The 20,722-nt window shown below is 44.8% G+C and overlaps 1 protein-coding gene across 1 annotated transcript in view; it reads right to left on the minus strand.

Moving 5' to 3' along the window:
- Positions 1-20,722, minus strand: part of adamts10 (ADAM metallopeptidase with thrombospondin type 1 motif, 10) — a gene marked incomplete at its 5' end in the record, with an annotated part of 176,102 nt that overhangs the window by 136,798 nt on the left and 18,582 nt on the right. Inside the window, 1 exon segment of the mRNA XM_084311220.1 lies at positions 2,028-2,111. Coding sequence (XP_084167346.1) covers positions 2,028-2,111 — 84 coding nt within the window.

Below are 20,722 nucleotides of genomic sequence, written 5' to 3' on the forward strand. Positions count from 1 at the left end.
TACCTTTCCCAGCCGATTCAAGCTTCCTGCAAGCAAATGACTTCTGTATGATTTTCCTTTTATTTCTCTTATTTCTCGGGATTCTCTATCACAAAACTGAACGTTATTGGCATAGATTGGAGCGCAGTTAGTGTGTCTACCTTCTGTGAACATTTAGCAACAATCCCTGTTGCATTCCGATCCAAAATGGCGGAGCCATATCCATTAAAAGAATGGAAGAATGGAACTGTACATACAGTAGATTTCATTCAATGCACGCCTGGAGATACTAAATCCAAATTGAACTCTGCCATTTGAAAGAGGAGATTTGGCCCGATCCATAGATGTGAAGTTGGCTATAATAAGGTAATTTATAGGCCATATTCTATATTCTATAATACTATTTCAAATTGCATGTGTCCTGTCCGGATGGCAGAATTCAGTACGGTATCTACCAAACATTATGTTTAATCATCTTCCCTTTATTTATTTGCTTAGACAGTTATTCACTGTCAAAGATGCAAAGAAAATTATCATTTATATTCTCCTTTGTTTCATCACAATTTACTCAATCCTAGTAACAGACACAATATTTCTGATGGAATACATTCCATGAGATCCATAGATGTCCCTAGATACCAATAACATGCAAATGGACCTTGTAGAAGTGGAGCAATCTTCCATTTACTTAGGTATGTATTTTTAAGGGAGATTTTCAGAAAATAGGGCTAGGGCTTAACAGGTTAAAATACCTCTGTACTATGAAATATGTCCTAGTAATACAAGAGTACAATAATAGCTGGTATTAGCTGCCATACCAGTGTTTACCCATTCAGAAGCATTTATATAGAAATCTTAAGATAAATTAATATACCGTGATATACCGTTACCATCTATGCTTCAAATTATACCGTGATATACATTTTAGACCATACCGCCCAGCCCTAGGTTAACGGTTAACCGCCTGTAGCGTGGTAGTGAAAGGTTAACCGTCTGTAGTGTTGTAGTGAAAGCGTTAACCCTTTGTAGTGTGGTAGTGAAAGGGTTAACCTTCTGTAGTGTGGTGGTGAAAGTAAAGGTAAACTCTCCTCTCCTCACACCTCCTTGACTCCAATCCTCAATCTCCTCTCTCTCTTACTATCCTCCCCTCCTGTCCTCTTCTCCTGAATTATTTATCCTACCTCCTCTCTCACCTCCATCCCTCCTCCCTTCCTCTCCCACTCTCCTCCTCCCCTCCTCCTCCTCTCTCACCTACACCCCCCCTCCTCTCCTTAAAGCCACTCACTGACTCACAGCTCCCCTTACAAGCTCTCTGTGCTCCTTTGGGAGCAAGGGGAGGAAGGACACTTAAGCCAGTAATTTGACATAAACAAGGAGCTCATAGAGACTGGAAGGAAAGGGTTCCATTCAGGCCAGACAAACAGAGAGAGAGAGAGAGAGAGAGAGAGAGAGAGAGAGAGAGAGAGAGAGAGAGAGAGAGAGAGAGAGAGAGAGAGAGAGAGAGAGAGAGAGAGAGAGAGAGGAGAGAGAGAGAGAGAGAGAGAGAGAGAGAGAGAGAGAGAGAGAGAGAGAGAGAGAGAGAGAGAGAGAGAGAGAGAGAGAGAGAGAGAGAGAGAGGGAGGGTTACAGACCCAGATGCTGACAGGTACTGGGTTTGTTTATCGAAGAGAAGAGAGAGAAGAGAAGAGAAGAGAAGAGAAGAGAAGAGAAGAGAAGAGAAGAGAAGAGAAGAGAAGAGAAGAGAAGAGAAGAGTGGAACTCCAGTCCACTTCAGTCTCGTCTAAATTAATATTATGAATCGACCCATTTTCAGTATATGAATACAGTATGATTCATCGTGTAGGAGCCCTATTTGGTCAACCTTAACGACGGAGTGGGTAACCCCAATCTGCCGTCATGTCTCACCGCATGCTAATGTTAATGGCAGGATAATAACTCCAGTGGCTGGGGTGCATTAGTGGCCAAGTCATCCTGTGCACTGTACTGGAAAGACGCCGTAATGGAAATACAATTAAATTCCTAAAGAGTATCTTGTATCAGTTGATTACCTGGTCCTCCATTAACAGGATGAGACGTGTCACCACGATGTTGACTGCGTTCCCCAGGCTAGAATCCTGGAACAGTTTGGCAACCTGACCTCCAGGGAAACAAGAAAAGACCAGTCTTAAAAAGAGGTCAGATACAGATACAGATACAGTACACTTGATAGTAGAGCATCGAATAGCATCTAACTGATATCGTATTGTGGATGTTTTTGTGATACACAATTTTGCTGTCTAAATCAATGCTAAAAAGCAAAAAAAAAAAAAAGGTTAAGTCAGATTTCTCACAAAATGAATTCTGAAATGTTTGAGAATGTTAGGTGAAATTACAGTTTAAATCACACTTCCCATTACCACACAGGACCAACATGATAAATATTGATTGTATTATGTCACATGTGATTTTCCATACCTAAGCAGATATTGTGATATATTATATCGATATCTGGGGGGAAAAAGGGCTCCTGAATATCATGATATAAATGTTCTTCCATTATCGCCCAGCCCTACTTGAGAGAGGTGGTCCTGTATAGCTCAACAGGTTTCTCACAGGGTGCTGTGATGGTGGGCATACACAGTCAAGCAGCGGAAAGGGCTGTGAACTGGCAAGACGAGGCATTATCTATGTGTTATTGTATCAGTTTGGGAAATGTATTTGTGGTGGGCCTGTTTCATATTGTGGTGGGTTAGTCACAAATAACTCTCATGCATGGGAAACACTGGTATACATTACAATCTTCTTTACATTTAGTCCTTTAGCTGACGCTTCTATCCAAAGCGACTTACAATTTGTGTACAACAAGTCATCAGGAGGGGAACACCTCTGGCAGCTAAGGGTAAGTGGTACTGTTCGTCTAGCAGTGCTGAACTTGAGTGATTCACTCTGAGTGCATACAGTAGTAGTATAGATTTATTAGTAGGGATGTCCGATATTATCGGCCTACCGATATTATCGGCCGATATCGGCATTCAAATGTGATATCGGAAAATATCGGTATCGGTTTTCAATATTTTTTTTTGTATAACCTTTATTTAACCAGACAAGCAAGTAAGAACAAATTCAGATTTTATTTATTGTAAAAAGTATGCATAATGTTGTGTTAATTCCACAACAAGAGATATGTAATGTAAATTACCTGAAATTATTCAATTTTTTGGGGGGGGGGAAACCCTGCATATATCGGTATCGGTTGATATCGGTTGATATCGGTATCGGAAATGAAGAGTTGGACAATATCAGTGTATCGGTATCGGTAAAAAAGCCAATATCGAGCATCCCTACTTATTAGCATAGTAGGTAGTAGTGTAGGCATAGTAGAATAGTACATAGTAGATAGTATTATAGACATAGTAACATAGTAGGTAGTATTATAGACATAATAGCATAGTACATAGTAGTACAAGACAGTAAGAAGGTCCTTTTTACATTCAGATATTGATTGAAGAGGTGTGTTAGTGTGTTAGTTGACAGCAGAAAACATAGCAGTGGACGACGACGGTATAGCAGTATCACTGCCAGGGTTAGGGGTTAGATCTCTATGGGAGAGGAGTACACTGAGGATACCCCAGCTGGTCTCTCTGACTGACTACAACTTGTTATATTATCGTACTTGGCCATCGCGTCCCGCTCTTAAGCCATACCGAGATATACCTCATCTCATGTACCTACTGTACACCATCAACGAAAAACAAATACATCCATCACCTGCCGGGCCCCGCCCCTATAGAGGCGTACTCTATAAAATACTAGGCATGGTCACCACTCACTCTTCCTCTATTTCGTTTCCATCATAGCGGTTGCAAAGCACCCTATGTAAACTAGTGCTATGAAAAGATTCGAGAAATTGCATAATGTTGAATGTTTACCGGAGGTTGCTTACCCCTGGAATCTTCGGGGCATGTTTCAGCGACACGTCGGGCCTATTCTGATGTTTCCTCGTCTGGTGACAGCAGATCAAGGAGCAGCGTGCAAGGTTGGCTATCGAGCCGGCTTGTACACAGGTAGGCCCTGTGTCAACAGGCATTGATGTTGGTGTTAGTAATGCTGGGTTGTTTTGTTACACAACCATGTTGTGTGTTGGCGCCAGGGGCGGGATGGTTTGGTGAACGTTTCACTGCAGTGGACGGGTTCCGAGCGGTCCTGGAAGCGTGCTGCTAAACAACTAAGCTAAATGCTAATGCTAATGCTAAATGCTAACACTACTGCTACGCTGTTCTAAGGTCTCCGCCGTGGGATTTTTTGCCGCTTTTCCCTCCTCTTGCCCGGTTCATCAATGAAGGTCAGTCGGTAGCTAATGTGGGGGTTTTGCTGAGTCCTATTTTACCCTTTTTACGGGTAAATGGGTTGACAACAGGGTGGGCCGTGGCTAGGTAGCCTAGCCAGGTAGCGTTAATCCTGTGCCCCGGCGGGGTTTTGAACGGTGTTCCCACCTGGAAGCCGATGCTTGAGGCTCGGCGGGTGGCAGTAGAGCTATACTACTGCAGGATGGGACTTAGCGGCGGCCGTGTTGTGGCTCAGCTGACTGTTTTCTGTCCATAGTAGCGTTGAACGCTATGCTATAGTAGTGTAGTGGGCTACTGTTTTGTTCTGTCTCTCTGCTACGAGAATGTCTGTCTATGCTACAGCTTTCTCTCCTCTCAACCATTCATGCTGACGGTCAATCGGTGTCTATTGGGGGAGTAGTGCGGCGGGGGCTTTGTTTACCTTTTTGGGTAAATGGGCTAAAGTCTAGGGCTGGTGTGCTGTTGTGAATATTCTGAATGAATGCGGGACTGGTTCTCTCTGGTCCGCCTCCCCTTAACGTTGTGTACATGGGCTTGCTCATTCTACAGTATTTTCGTGGTGTTAGTTCTTTTATTCATTAACCCCTGCATGGTGCACACCACAATGGAGGTTGCTTTTTGCAACCACCACTGGTGCTCCGTGTTAACATAATCAAATCAAATCAAATTTATTTATAAGGCCCGACAACACACGTTAATGTCCCCATGGGCCGTACAGGTCTTCTTTAAACAAGTCAAGAAGAAAACATAACAATAAGTCAAGAACAGAACAAGAACACCATAAGGTCCAAAAAATGTAAGATAAATGCAAATAAATGAAAGAATTTATAACATCAGTCCTTTGCTTTTGACATATTGAAACAGTGCCCCGCCCGGCCGACACCATGGGTGGGTCGGCCTGGCGAGTGGCTGGTGGGCTGTTAAAGCCTGTACCGCCACGGTATGGAATTGGCAGCGATTAGAACTGTGTTCGAATTGCTGTTTTTTCTATCAAAAAAATTGTGTCTGGTGGCGGGGCCTTGAGGGCCAGCCGACGTCGACACATCGCGCGAGGTTGTTGACGTTATTAGCTTTGACCTAGCCACAAGCTATAACCGCTCAGGGTTCCCCTCTCCGCAGGGGATTTTGGTCTTCTGCTGGAGCGCGGGCGGTATTGTCCTAGGCCCCACACCGCCTCACACCGCGCAGCCAGAAGAAGAGAGAGCACGGCCTCGTCAGCGGCGATGACGAGGCCCTCGACAGGCGGCCATGTTTTCCCCCGCCAGAGGTATCCTGGGCGTTGAATCGACAGGTGTCCACAAGGCCGACAGCCTTGGCGGCCGAGGGATCGCCCATGTTGGATGGGCTCGGCTTGAACAAACAAGCCGTCACCGTCCTGCCGCAAGCAGCCCGCTCTCCGATCACTCCCTCCCCCAACACCAGCGGAAAAAGGGGGCTCTGATTGTTTCCTTTGGCTGCGGGCCGCGTGCCTTCGTTGAAGCGCGGGCGGCCCCACTTTTCGCTTCTCATGGGGACAGGGGCTGACACCCAGTTGATGGCTGAGCCTGGGTCTGTCCGTGACAATGTTGTGCTGTCTGGTGTTACGTCTGTCAACTATAAGTGTTGTCAGCAGGGGGGCTCGAAACCTTTTGAGGCACACAGTGCGGGCTTCCCCGGCCTCGCCTTCGTCAGGCCAGGTATCATGTTGGTGCCTCCCACTCCTGAAAGATTGGCAGTGGTCTCGCAGGCATGCGTGATTTGGGTGGTAGTAATATCACTGCAGGGCTACGGTGTATAGGAACCCATGGGGTCCTCACGCCTTGCATGTTCGGCTGCAGAACAACTCCTCATCATGTTCTGGAGGGGTGTTCAGTGGGGGGGCTTTTTTCACGTAGAAAGTCCCCCGTATCAAACCGGCCCTTTCTGTCGGGGTCCCCCCTTGGGTGCGATTGCCTCGTGGGTAGTGTCAGGGTCAGATGTCCCGACACGGAACGCTCTGCTCGCACGGGTCCAGGATTGGCTACGCACAGCGGGTGGGACCGGGCCAACTATCTACAGTTCCTGGCGGACCTGCGCCACATGGCGGCGGGTGCGTTGGGAGTGTCATCACATATGACTATGGCAGTACCATATGTCGAGGTGGATGGAGAGAATGCTGAGGCGGGGACTTGTGTTTACACAACCCCACCCGTTTTCGGGTTTGGTACAGACCCTATTGTCAGGGTCTCCAGCTGTGACAGCTCTGGTCAACGAGATCCAATCTCTGTGGACGAAGCAAGCCATCGTCATGGCGTTCTCCTCCCGGTGTTCTCTGGTGCCTGATAAATCGGGAGGGGGGGTGTCAGACCCATGCTGGACCTGTCCCATGGGAAGGTTCAGCATTTTTTGGATCGTCTCCTACCTGTTGAACACTGACCAGATCTCCTCCCTGCGCACCCTGACCGACCAGTAGGAGTCGCTGTTGCAATGACCAGGACTCATACCCCACCGGCTTCCCACCCGCGAACACTGCCTACTGTGTTCGTAGGGACGACTGACCAAGCCGGAGGTACCGCTCGAACCCAGAGTATCTGCGTGGTAGGCGCTTATACACTACCCAGCCGGGCCATTGGTGAGCTTTAAAGAAGATAAAAAAAAAAGTGGCATAACAACGGCAATAAAGACCACCCTCAAGAAGAGTTGAAACACCTTGTGTGACTTGTAATAGAGACACACCTAAATGATATATCACCACCGCTTCCAGCGGCACTCAACTTCCACCCAGACACCTGTCATTAACAGTGGCTGGTTGTAATTTGGTGGACGAAGAGGAGGATGAGAGAGAGAGAGAGAGAGAGAGAGAGAGAGAGAGAGAGAGACAGCAGTGGTTTCCGTTTGGGACTTTGTAAAAGGCCGGATGCAACAATAAGTCCAACCATTCATTACATACATTCCAGGCACACGCATGTGTGTGTGTGTGTGTGTGTGTGTGTGTGTGTGTGTGTGTGTGTGCGTGCGTGCGTGCGTGCGTGCGTGCGTGCGTGCGTGCGTGTGTGTGTGTGAGGTGATGCCCAGAGACAGAAATAGTAGTATGATGACATACAACCTGTCAGCGAGTGAGAACTAAACCCACTTCAATTAGGTGTCTGTCTGGGAGACCATTGTACCACTGACCCCAATAACACACAGAGCAGAGCAGAACATGCCTCCACTCGTAAAACAAGGAGGTACCGTGAGCATGGTAAGTAGCTAAGGAGCTTATCTCTCATTTCTGTGGTGCGAAGAAGCTTAGGTGTACAAGTATAATTCACTGGATGGATGGGGGGGCCAGGCCATAGCGGGTGCTTAAACCAAATCCATCTCTTTTAATAGTGTGTTCCAGGCGGAGAGGCATTGGGTCATTTTCTTGCTGCAACCAGCAACTCTATAGCTCACTCTGTTGGTTGGTTAGTTGGTTGGTTGGTTGGTTGGTTGGTTGGTTGGTTGGTTGGTTGGTTGGTTGGTTGGTTGGTTGGTTGGTTGGTTGGTTGGTTGGTTGGTCGGTTGGTTGGTTGGTTGGTCGGTTGGTTGGTTGGTTGGTTAGTTGGTTGGTTGGTTGGTTGGTCCACAAAAGTGTCTCCACCCTTCAGCGGACACAATTCTCACCCTAGGAGGCTTAAATTTGGCATGGAGGTTGTGTGTGTGTGTGTGTGTGTGTGTGTGTGTGTGTGTGTGTGTGTGTGTGTGTGTGTGTGTGTGTGTGTGTGTGTGCATGTGTGTGTGCCAGCTATTGCCGATTTGCACTTGTTTTTAAATGTCTTTGGTATGACTTGAAGAATGAACTGGAAATACCCACACACAAAAAGAGGAATCAAAAGCCTCAAAAAGTAGTCATGATGCTGAGATCAATGCTAGCAATTTATTCCATGATCCATTAAAAGTGCTCTAGTGCAAAAAGAAAAGTAAGATTAAAAGCAGCAGCACACGGTTCAGTCTTTGGTCAGACTTGGCCAGAGACTGAACCTCCTACTGTAGTATCAAGCTGGGTGTAGTCTGTAGACCTCTCTCCACACTATGTTAGCACTGTGGCAGCTCACACACCTGGAGTTTAACCTGGGGTCTTCTCTCACATGGGAAACCAAACATCTACAGTACCAGTCAGCCATTAGGCTTTCTAGGCTTCAGGCCAAGGGAGATATGCAGCTGTGACCGCGTCCCCGACCGCCAAGAACCTTGGTGTTGTCCTCGACGACCAGTTGAACTTCTCTGCTCACATCGCAGCGACAACCAGAACCTGCAGATTCCTCCTGAGCAACGTCAGAAGGATCCGCCCCTTCCTGACAAAAGAAGCCACCCAACTCCTCGTCCAATCAACAGTCATCTCCCGCCTCGACTACTGCAACGCACTGCTCGCTGGCCTCCCGGCCATTGCCACCAAGCCTCTTCAACTCATTCAAAACGCAGCGGCCCGCCTGATCTCAAACCTACAGAAGTCGGCCCATGTCACCCCACTTCTTAGGGACCTGCACTGGCTCCCCATTGCTGCACGTATCCGCTTCAAGGCCCTCGACCTAGCATACCATGCGGCAAAGGGAACCGCTCCCGCCTACCTCCGGTCAATGGTCTCAAACTACACACCCTCAAGACCCCTACGCTCTGCATCTTCTGGCTGCCTCAGACCTACTCCTATCCAAGCTCCGGGAGGGTCATCAAAGAGAAGCCGCCTATTCTCAGTCCTTGCCCCACAATGGTGGAATGAACTACCCACCCCAGTTAGGACAGCCGAATCCCGTCCAATCTTTCGCCGTCGACTAAAGACGCACTTCTTCAACCATTATCTGAAATAATGGAAAAAACTAAAAAAATCTAACCCCAACTAACCTTACTGTCATGCACTTGTCCTAATAAACTAAAATGTAAATGTACTATGTACTATGCTTCAGGCCAAGGGAGACATTAGGCTTACTAGGTTTCAGGCCAAGGGAGACATTAGGCTGACTAGGCTTCAGTCAGGGCTACATGGGCAGTGTAGCCACTGATCTCCTCTAGGGTAGATAAAAAAAACGGTATGCTTCTCAAACACTGTTACAAACACCATTAAGTCAAGGACAAGCTGGTAAACATCACATGATGAGACGTGATAATATTTGACAGTTGATTGATTTATTGATTGATTGATTCTTTATTAATCCTATAAGAAATTATATTGGCTAATTCACATAACTGAATATTAGCATTGTTAGGATCCCTTATAGAAGGTGAATAGGTACCACTAGCCATACACTTTCTCATTGTTTGAATGAAGAATGCTTACTAGCAAGCTGAATCAGGACTACTCCGAGGACTAGTGGCTATGAGCCCTATGGTACTTACTGTATGCTTATGTCTTTAAAACGTCCTTCATTCCTATCATCGATCATGCTGAAAAGGCCCCTCTGGGTTCACCAGGGGCCGAGGGCCTGTGGGACGGCCTCAGTGGTTCTCTACCCCGCCTCCCCGCCAATGATCTCACTAGCAAACGCAAGCTTAGTTTGTATGTCATCGGGGCAATATTTCTGTCAGGGGGGATGACTTCACACACGGGGTAATTCAAATACCCAATGAAGACCCAGAGTCACAGTGAGTAGCGCTCTGGCACCAGCCGCTGGTTGCCACTTTCTGGATGCGGAAGTGCCTGTTCACTTCATTGTTAAAACGTAGTGCCACCTCAATGCCACCTCAAGAACGGAAATAGTCAGAACAACAGCAGAAGAACACTATCAGAGTAAAAACAACAGGCAGAATACACTGTCAGAGTAAAGAAAAACTGGCAGAATAACACTATCAGAGTCAAAACAACAGGCATAATAACACTATCAGTCTAAACAACTGGCAGAATAACACTATCAGAGTAAAGAAAAACAGGCAGAATAACACTATCAGAGTCCAAACAACAGGCAGAATAACACTATCAGAGTCAAAACAACAGGCAGAATAACACTATCAGAGTCAAAACAACAGGCAGAATAACACTATCAAAGTCAAAACAACAGGCAGAATAACACTATCAGAGACAAAACAACAGGCAGAATAACACTATCAGAGACCAAACAACAGGCAGAATAACACTATCAGAGAGAAACCAACAGGCAGAATAACACTATCAAAGTCAAAACAACAGGCAGAATAACACTATCAGAGACAAACCAACAGGCAGAATAACACTGTCAGAGTCAAACCAACAGGCAGAATAACACTATCAGAGTCAAATCAACAGGCAGAATACACTATCAGAGTCAAAACAACCAGCATAATAACACTATCAGAGTCAAAACAGGCAGAATAACATTGTTGGAATTACAAACTCATGATTGCCAGACTTGCATAGTTTTTCACCGCTGTAGTTTCATGTTTTTAAATACATGGAAATGCATTCATAGCGATCTACCACAACAACAATGGCGGCAAAGTGAATAAGGCAGAACAAACATTTTAGTTCCTTAAAATGTAGTCCCTGGGACAAATAATTCTGGGTAGTTTGGGTGGAAACGGGGCTAGTGAAAGATATGGCTGGTTTTCGTTGATTATAACAGAATAAGTTTACTATAGTACTATAACACCTTTTAGTGTTTAGTGTAAAAAGGTTGATAGCTCAGGCCTGTGCCTGTGAGGAGAGAGATATCAATCAATCAGTCAGATTTATTTATATAGCACATTTAACATGACACATGTCAACCAAAGTGCTGTACAGAGGGTAGATACATAGAGTCATATGGGTCAAAGAGATAGGTGCCAAGCAACAGCGTGGCGAGTTAGATGAGCTAGCCAAGGCCACATTCTTCTAGAGAGCAGGGGTTCTCAAACTTTTTATCACCACAACCCCATTTTATTTAGGATTTTATTTGGCGACCCCACACTTAATGTATCGCGTAATTTCAACGTGGAAATAAGGAATATCAAAATAAAAGCACACATTGTTGAACTTGATCATGCATATTTATTAGAAAATGAAATTACAGCACTATGTTATCAATGGAATTAATTAATAGTATCAACAAAAGCAACAAATCTTTTTCTGTATACACATTTATAAAACAAGGCATATTTTGCCAGAATTTTTTTTTTAATAAAATGCGTTCACATGTGCTTTTCAAGAATAAAAAAAAATAACTGACTTAATGGGAAGGTGTTACAGCCACAGCCAGGGCCTTCCTCTCCCCTGTCTGTTAGCAGGTCTCCACGCCCTTATATGGGCTTCTTCCTGTTTCCACCTCATCATCACTCTGTCTACCTGGGCCGGTCTACACACCTGAGACTCATCTCATCATCACGAGCCAGGATAAGAGGCCTGCACCCCTGCCACTCCTCGTCCGAGTGTTGTTTCACCTGTCTTGGTACAAGGACTCTATCGGAACCTTCCATACTATATATATATATGCGGGCTTCCTATCCAAGCCCGCTCTGACTTTAAAGTGCTACTCCTCACCTACAAAATTTTAAATGGGCTTGCACCGCTCTATCTATCCGATCTCATCTCCCGATACTCGCCCGCTCGTGCTCTGCGCTCACAAAATGCGGGGCTTCTATCGACCCCTAGGGTTAAAAAGAAATCCGCCGGCCACAGAGCCTTTGTCTACCGTGCTCCCTACCTGTGGAACAAATTACCTGCCGTCATCAGGGGCGCCTGCTCTGTCGAAGCTTTTAAATCCCTGCTTAAGACTCATCTTTTCTCTCTCTCCTTCAACCTACCTTGATCTCACCTGGTCGGGGACTGACCTTTAGATTAATCTGTGTAGTTTAGTTATGGTACAGGGTACTACATGGTACCACTGGGTAGTTTACTATAGGGTAGTTTAGTTAGGGTACAGGGTACTACATGGTACCACAGAGTACTACTTGGTACTGCATGGCATTACAGGGTACTACATGGCTTACATAGCTCTACATGGCACTACATGGAACTACATGGCACTACGGGGTACTACATGGTACCACAAGGCACCACAGGGTACTACATGGCACTACAGGGTACTACAGGATACTACGGGGTACTACATGGCACTATGGGGTACTATAGGGTACTACATGGCACTACGGGGTACTACATGGCACTACAGGGTACTACATGTCTGCTCCTTTGCAGCACCACAAACATGGGAACTCTCTAACTCTTCCCCCCCCCCCCTCTCCCCCCCCCCCCCCCCCCCCTCCCTCCCCCTTCTCTCTGAGTACCCGTCTCCTGGCGCTGACCAAGGTGATGGATGCCTCGGGGTCTTGGCCAAGCTTGTAGTGACTGCTCTACATGCACCTCCGAGGCCTTGGATCAGTTATTCACCGCCGTCTGTCCGTGGTCCTGTCAACTGATTAACAGACTGTTAACAGATTAACAGTCAACGCGGTTTCATTGCTGGGTTAAGTACTTCTATTCTATTCACATAATACGCTTACTTCATATATCTACTCCATTCACATATATGCCTACCACTTGTATCTATTGCTATGTCCGCCTACTACAATCTCATGAGCTGTCTAACGCCTGTCCCGTCTCCCTGTCTTCCTATGACTTGCTGTCCTGGAGTGTTGACCGGAGTGTTGGACGTCCCGTGACGAAGGCCGGGAGATTGCGACCCCCTCTGCGTGCCCCCCTGTCTCCGGAGGTCTCGTAGTGGTGACCGGAGTGCCGGATGTCCCGCGATGATGTCGGGGAGTTCGCGACCCTCTCTGCGCCTTCCCCCTGTCTCCGGCTGTCCCTGAGCAACGACCGGAGTGTTGAATGTCCCGTGACTAAGACGGGGAGGACGTGACCCTCTTGCGCCGCCCCTGTGCCTCAAATAGATCCGCTATCAACTCTATCTTTAATCTTTCAAAATGTTCAGTTGCTATCGCTATTAGCTCTATCTTTAATTTTTCAAAATGTACAGTTGCTATTGCATGCACTCATCTGTGTTTCACCACACACATGAGTGCATGCTTACCAACTGTCCGTCTGCAACACTACTATCACCGACATCTAAGAAGGGAGATCCCCCCTTGAACGGCCCTTCTAAGGTTTCTCTCCTCCACATTGCCTGTGGAGCTTTTTTTCCCTATTGTTAGGTTTTAGTGAGTTTTTCCTTACCTTCGCGTGGGGTATGTCTGGGAGTGCTTGCATTCTTTCATTTATTTGCATTCATCTAAAAAATGTTTGGACCCTATGGTGTTCTTGTTCTGTTCTTGACTTATTGTTATGTTGTCTTCTTGACTTGTTTAAAGAAGACCTGTACGGCCCATGGGGACATTAACGTGTGTTGTCGGGCCCTATAAATACATTTGATTTGATTTGATTTGATTTAGTGTATGTTGTGACCTCTGTACCTGCCTCGTTCTAACCCTGTTCTTCGGTGTGTAGGATTGCACACCTCCGGCCTATATCCCCACCGTGGACTTCACCAGCCTGGACTATGCTCTGCTCTTAGGTTCCAAATAGACGCCACCCTAACAGAAGGGTGTGCTTGTACATTTGAACAGTTCCATGATACATGGCTGCGTTGTGCTAAGAAAGAGGCGGAGATCCGTCAGTGCCGAAAATCCGGCGCAGCATTACACAACACTGGGTACCTGTTCCGGACTGATATCCAGATATCCTTTGCGAGGGCCTGTCCAGTGAACTTGACTTTCAGTAGCTCGTCACATGAAAGATCAATGAGCGCCTCCTGCTCAGACAGTGGGAAGCCTGTTGCGTCATGCGTAATGAATGGATCTTGGATCCAGTTGTCCAAATTGTCCGTGCTCTCTATTTCGGGAAATAGTTCCGAAATTGTTCAATGAGCCCTTTTATGTGGCTACAGATGAAGGGCTTAAAATAATTTTTTGCAACATTCTGTTCCTCCAAAAAGCCATAAATACCACTTATTAATTTTGTTTCTTCTCTTTTAAAATACTTTCAATTAGTTTAATACTGTACGAGAACCTTTGTTTATGTAAATAAACTATCCTTTCTGATACAACCTGGACGTCAATGTCAACGTATGTCATTTCGAATGCACGGGGAGAAGAGATAGGGTTTCAGCCAGTAAGCACGTGGGAGTGAGAATTCCACTGAACGATTGCCGCCATGAACCACAACAAACACAACGCAGAAGATCGATAAGATGGAGACGATGAAGGCTGATAATGATCAACGAAAATAACTCAAATCTAACAGTAGGAGAGACACAGGACAGAAGGTTCTGCTGGTATTAGATGGTATTAGATTCCAACCAGTGGCAATACAAAAGGTTCTAGAGACAGAGCCATCAAACGATCGCTAGGTACAAGGTATATCATGATCTTACTTTACAGAAAACAAGTGAAAAATCTTTTAACCTCTTAACACATTGGGTGCCAACGACGAGAAATCTCGTTGTTGGCTGCCATGCGTTGAGTGCCAATGACGAGAAATCTCATTATTTAATCGTTATTTCTTTTATTAGCGATATCCATATATTTTATATATATATTATATAATTATACTTGTAGTTGTATTATCTGCGAGACATCGCCACCACGCAACAAGTCAAAATGCTCGCTATCTGCAAACAGCTCCACTGTCTGTGTGTATACTCTGCTTTGGTCAAATCACATTCAGCCCTCGGTGTCCCCAGTCAGAGCGATAGTTCAACAGGGTCTGAAACGTATAAGATGTGAAGCATGATCGCTAATTAGCCTATGTTCAGCTGCAAAAACGAATAATGTCAATTATGTTATATAAGACATTGATATCAGGAGCTATCTGTAGCTACTGCTAGCCGGCTAGATGACGTTAGACCAGGGGTCAGCAACCTTTTTGACATGGAGTGCCTGTTTGAAATATAGTTGTAACTAGTGTGCATCAACAATATTCCATGCATCGTAAATATTTTTTCTCATAATCAGGTATTTTTAATGATAATTTTTACATTATTACATCATTATCGTTATTATTAACAATATTATTATGATGGTTGTATCAACCCTAAATCTGAGTTGGGGGGGGGGGGGATGCAATGCAGACAAACAGCTGCATACAGTGCGACCATTTCACTCACATTTGCCCATTCATTCTTGGACACATCACACACCATCGGTGTGTGTACTGTACGTGGGCTGTCATAGCTCCACCTACAGGCCTAATGGAGAACACCAGGAGAACACCAGGATGTGAATGGAGGGTGAATGTGAGGTATATCGTGTAAATAAGTTTTGATTGATCGCAAGACTACACTGTAAAAAATATATAATAATAAGTTACCAGAACTTACAAATATTGAGTTCAGTTACTGTGCATTAAGGTTTTCAGTTTTCAATCCATAATAATCCAGAAAAATAAGTACACAACCACATTATTTCAACCTAATAAAACTATGTTTATTGTCATTGTTTTAAGAACACAAGTTGACTTGGTAATACTCACATTTTGAGTAAAGAATATGGCTTTTAACATGTGCAATGTTCAATGAAATAGAAAAATAAATAATAAAATTAGTTGATTAATCCCACTGGTCACAATGGTGACCGTAATAATGTTTTTCTTATAAGGCTCTGCAAATGTTACTGAATGATGTAGCAATGTATTTCCAGCTAAATTGAAATAATAAACAAATAAAGGGTCTCAATTAAATATGTGGTAGTAAAAAGAACCTGTGGGAGGATTTCAACAAGATAAATGCGACAACAGTGCAAAATATTTCACTATAATATTTCAAAGCAAAAAAAAAAATTTTTTTTTTTTTTTTTTTTTTTTTACTGCTGCCCCCTGTGCCTATGCAAATGCCCCCGCGTGCCTATGCAGGCACGCGTGCCTAAGGTTGCCTACCCCTGCGTTAGACAATGCATCATGTATTAAAATAAAGTGAACTATTTAGTTTACTGGATCATTTCGTTCGATCTAAGAGTGATCTAACGTGAGCTAACGTTAGCTACCTATGCTAACGGAGGTCTCATGCTGGCGCATCCCTATCATTCTTAAACTGAAATGCGCATTTGTTGATATCAGGAGCTATCAGTAGCTAGCCAGTTAGACAATGCATCATGTATTAAACTAAAGTGAATAGTTGACTGTGTAGTTTTGTTTAAACAGTAACGTTAGCTCACGATCGATAGCTAGTTAGCCAACGCTACCCAGCACTTGCGAAAATGAATGCCAAACTGTCACGTTGATATCAGGAGCTATCAGTAGCTAGATAACATTAGACAACGCCTCATGTATTAAACAAAAGTGAATAGATGACTGGGCCATTTTGTTTAATCCTTGTTATGTTGAAAGAGGAGCTCTGCGGTGCTCATGCACTCGACTCGACTTGCCGAAGGGTTTGTTGACATGACACGGGTCTGGGAGGGGGAGGAGGAGGAGGAGGAGGAGGGGCAGGGGCAAGCCGTGCAGCAGCAGAGTGTGGCTGTGAGAGAAGAGCGAGTGAGAACTCCGCTGAGAATTGGATCATGTTTTCCGTGTCATCGATCGGTTTTCACGATCTGCGAAAATAAAGCATTATCGGAATTCACCGATCTCATATTTATACTGAATATCGGCCGATACCGATCGCTGGCCGATCGATCGGGGCATCCCTACCTGAGACTATTGCATTCATTGAGGCAACCGAAAGCAGCGTGGATTATGTGTTTCGAGGTATAATGTTGGATCAATAAACGCTATCGATATTTGGAATGGCGATCAGGAATTGGATTAATCTTTTTGCAGAACATCTGATGTGAGGTAAGGACTTTATTTTACCAGTCTTGGGGTAATCAGATGTTTTTTCACAGATTTCACAACGTGTCTCATATGTGTGTATGTGTGTGTGCGTAACGTTATCGCCAGGCAGGGCATAGATAATCGATTTTTCAGCCCGCTTCTCTAGCATGCATAAGTACACATATACTATCGATAATCTAGCGTTTATTTAAAAACGATTAATAAATAGGCCGAAGAATGACAGAGTTTTGTGTATTCCAGTAAAGGGCTATTTTCACAGATTTTTTTGGAATCACTAGAAATCCTCAAAACTATACTCGTATTCAAAACGGTATCAAACGGAAATGTACTGATGAAAAAACAATCCGTTTCGTACATGTTGACTGCAAGCAAGTCATTGATAAGCGACGGTTGTATTAGACACATAATTTAAAATATAGTTTATGCGTTCGCAAATATCCCCGTCCTCTCATTGACTAAAGCGCTGGCACTCAAGCGATAAATAGTGCACCCCCTGCTGGCAACCAATGTGTTAAGCATCGGACGGCCCGACGGCGGGCCGTAACGCACTCGCGTGCACGTTGCAGACTTTGCGCTCGTCTGTCGGCTCCGGGCTGCATTTTTCACAGATCATCCAATACACTGTTCAAAAGTAGAATTTGACGCCTTTCGATCGCCACCACACTCAACTTATAGCGTGCTTCGGGTCTCGAGTTACAAGATGGAATATCCGCCGAGCATCATTTGACAGCCCGCTCCATCAAGTGACCACATCCGACTATACGGTACCAAACTGACCAGTCACCGCTGATGGTGAAAATTAATAGCCCCGGTTTTACTTTTGCTTAAACTCTTTAGCCCGAGTGGTCCATCGGCGGACCGCAAATGACATCACGTCATAAATCAATCTCTCTAGATGACATAATGTTGCGTTTTTTTATCAAATGTGTCCAAGAGTAAAGACCATAATCCTGTAAAAACAGCAGTCATCGTGTATATTTTCAACAATACGTTTGTTTACCAATAGGTTAAAGTGTTATTAGTGATATTTTAGTTTATGGAATGTCTTTATAATTTAGCGAATATCCGCCATTTTGAATTATAGTCGCTAAAGGTTTTGTAGTCATATGAGTAGATGGCATCCAGAGCTTTCAATGAGCGTTGACATTTTGAAAAACTACCTTTCCCAGCCGATTCCAGCTTCCTGCAAGCAAATTACTTCCTGATTATTATTTTTTATTTCTCTTATTTCTTTTTATCTACCACAGAACTGAATGTTATTGGCATAGATTGGAGCACAGTTAGTGTGTCTACCTTCTGTGAACATTTAGCAACAATCCGCGTTGCAAACGGATTCAAAATGGCGGAGCCATATCCATTTTAAGAATGGAACTGTACATATGCACGCATGGTGATACTAAATCCAAATTGAACTCTGGCATTGGAAAGAGTAGATTTGGCCTGATCCATAGATGTGCAAGTTGGCTATAATAAGGTAATTTATAGGCCTGATATTCTATAATAATATTTCAAATTGCATGTGTCCGGATGGCAGAATTCAGTACTGTATCTACAAAACCTTCTGTTTAATCATCTTCCCTTTATTCATTTCCTTCTATTTTTTGTACACGTGATCTCAAGAAGGTGCTGAACGAGCTCAGTGGCAGTTTTTCATGTCTGGTAATTTTTATCATGGTGTTATTCACTGTCAAAAATGCTAAGAAAATCATAATTTATATTCTATTACGGTTTGTAAGCGACCCCAATAGCACAACACAGACAGGTATGATGGTTAGCCAAAAACAGGGCATTATTATTTCACAGTGAAAAAAGCAGCACTGTCCCTTTAAGGGCGAAATACACTAGAATTCATGAACAACAAGAAATGCAGCACTGTCCATTTAAGGGTGAATGAGAAAAACACAACCCGAAGGTGAATACACTAGAGTCCCGGAATAAAGAGAAAGTTCTGAGTCAGGTCTGTACAAGACTCACCAGAGCACTGCCGACGGGCAACTCAACAATCAAGGGTCCACAAAAAAAGAGTGAGAACACAGGAATCCTCCCGGGGAAAAATAGGGAGCGACTCGATGTCTCACACCGGAGACGCGACAGTAGGTGGTAGTGTACAGATGGCACGACGTCTCACACCGGAGACGCGGCAGTAGGTGGTAGTGTACAGATGGCACGACGTCTCACACCGGAGACGCGGCAGTAGGTGGTAGTGTACCAATGGCACAACGTCTCACACCGGAGACGCGACAGTAGGTGGTAGTGTACCGATGGCACGACGTCTCACACCGGAGACACGACAGTAGATGGAAGCAACAAGACGACCTGGCCACGAGTGGAAGGCAGTCGGAACACTTAGGGCGTGTTCACACCTATCCTGTTTGGTCGACCATGGTCCCTTTAGATCAATAGTCCGTTTCGTTTGTACAGGTGTGAACACAAACCAAACTATTTTGAGGACCAAACAACCGAACCATGGTCCTCTTGAAAAGTTGGGACTCGGTTCGTTTTAAAGTGGACCATGGTGCGTGCTGTTGGTGTGAACGTGATCGAACTTTATATAGTACCATAATCTATAGCAAATGAGTGACAGACGCCTAGTGGCGGCTGGCGCGCGACCCAACTTGATAGTGCCAAGTGACAGTGCCAAGTGACAGCTTGCGGGCGACCCAACTCAAATGAATGACAGGCGCGCGGACAGTCTCTCTCTCTCTCTCTCTCTCTCTCTCTCTCTCTCTCTCTCCTCTCTAGACTCGCACTGCGCGCGGACAGTCTCTCTCTTCCTCTCTCTCTCTCTCTACTCTAGACTCGCGCCGCGCGCGGACAGTCTCTCTCTTCCTCTCTCTCTCTCTCTCTCTCTCTCTCTCTCTCTCTCTCTCTAGTCGACTTGCGCCGTGCTCGTAATAGTATCTCTCTCATTACGCTGCCGGCAACTGTTTACGTTTGTGAGTGCTATAGTCCAATAGATGTGACTGTATGTCCTTTGTTTACAAATGAGATCCGCACCAAAAAGGGTAGTGTGAACGCAGACCAAAATCAAACAATGTCTCATTTTCACATTTGGTCCATCCAGAAATTCCGGACTATCCGCGGACGTTCAGGTGTGAACACGCCCTTATACTCTCCCGACGAGCTGATTGCCAACCACCCTCAGGTGCATGAAGCATATTGTTCGGCACGCCCCTCATTGGGAAGCGCACAGTGTTTACACAGCCCTCACAGTTTCTCCTTTGTTTCATCACAATTTAGTAACAGACACAATATTTCTGACACTGGGAATACATTCACTGAGGTCCATAGATGTCCCTAGATACAGAGAACATGCAAATTGACCTTGTAGAAGTGGAGCAATATTCCATTTATTTAGGTATGTATTTTAGGCGGATTTTCAGAAAATAGGGCTCCGGGTTTAAGAGGTTAATGGGGTATGAACCGGCAATATCTTGAAATTAGGCAGGTCACTTCTTTAGCTTGTTTTGAGACAATCCTGGAAACCACTTGTTTTAAAGTCCCACTCCAGAATAGATTAACATCCATTCTTGAACAGTTTGATTTATAGATAGAAAATATGCTTTTTGGAATGTACATACAGCAGATTATAAATCAGTTTTACGTGTTAATAAATACAAATACACTGATCTTACCACTGCAAATAATTTTTACAATGGCCGGTACCATGGTGAAACTGAAATCACATATACATTTAGTCATTTAGCTGACGCTTTTATCCAAAGCGAGGAAGGGTACAACTTTGGTAGCTAAGTAACAATGTTCGTCAAACAGTGTTGAACTTGGGTGCTAG

Source organism: Notolepis coatsorum, assembly GCF_963971535.1.
Source record: "Notolepis coatsorum genome assembly, chromosome: 3".
Taxonomy (NCBI): Eukaryota; Metazoa; Chordata; class Actinopteri; order Aulopiformes; family Paralepididae; genus Notolepis; species Notolepis coatsorum.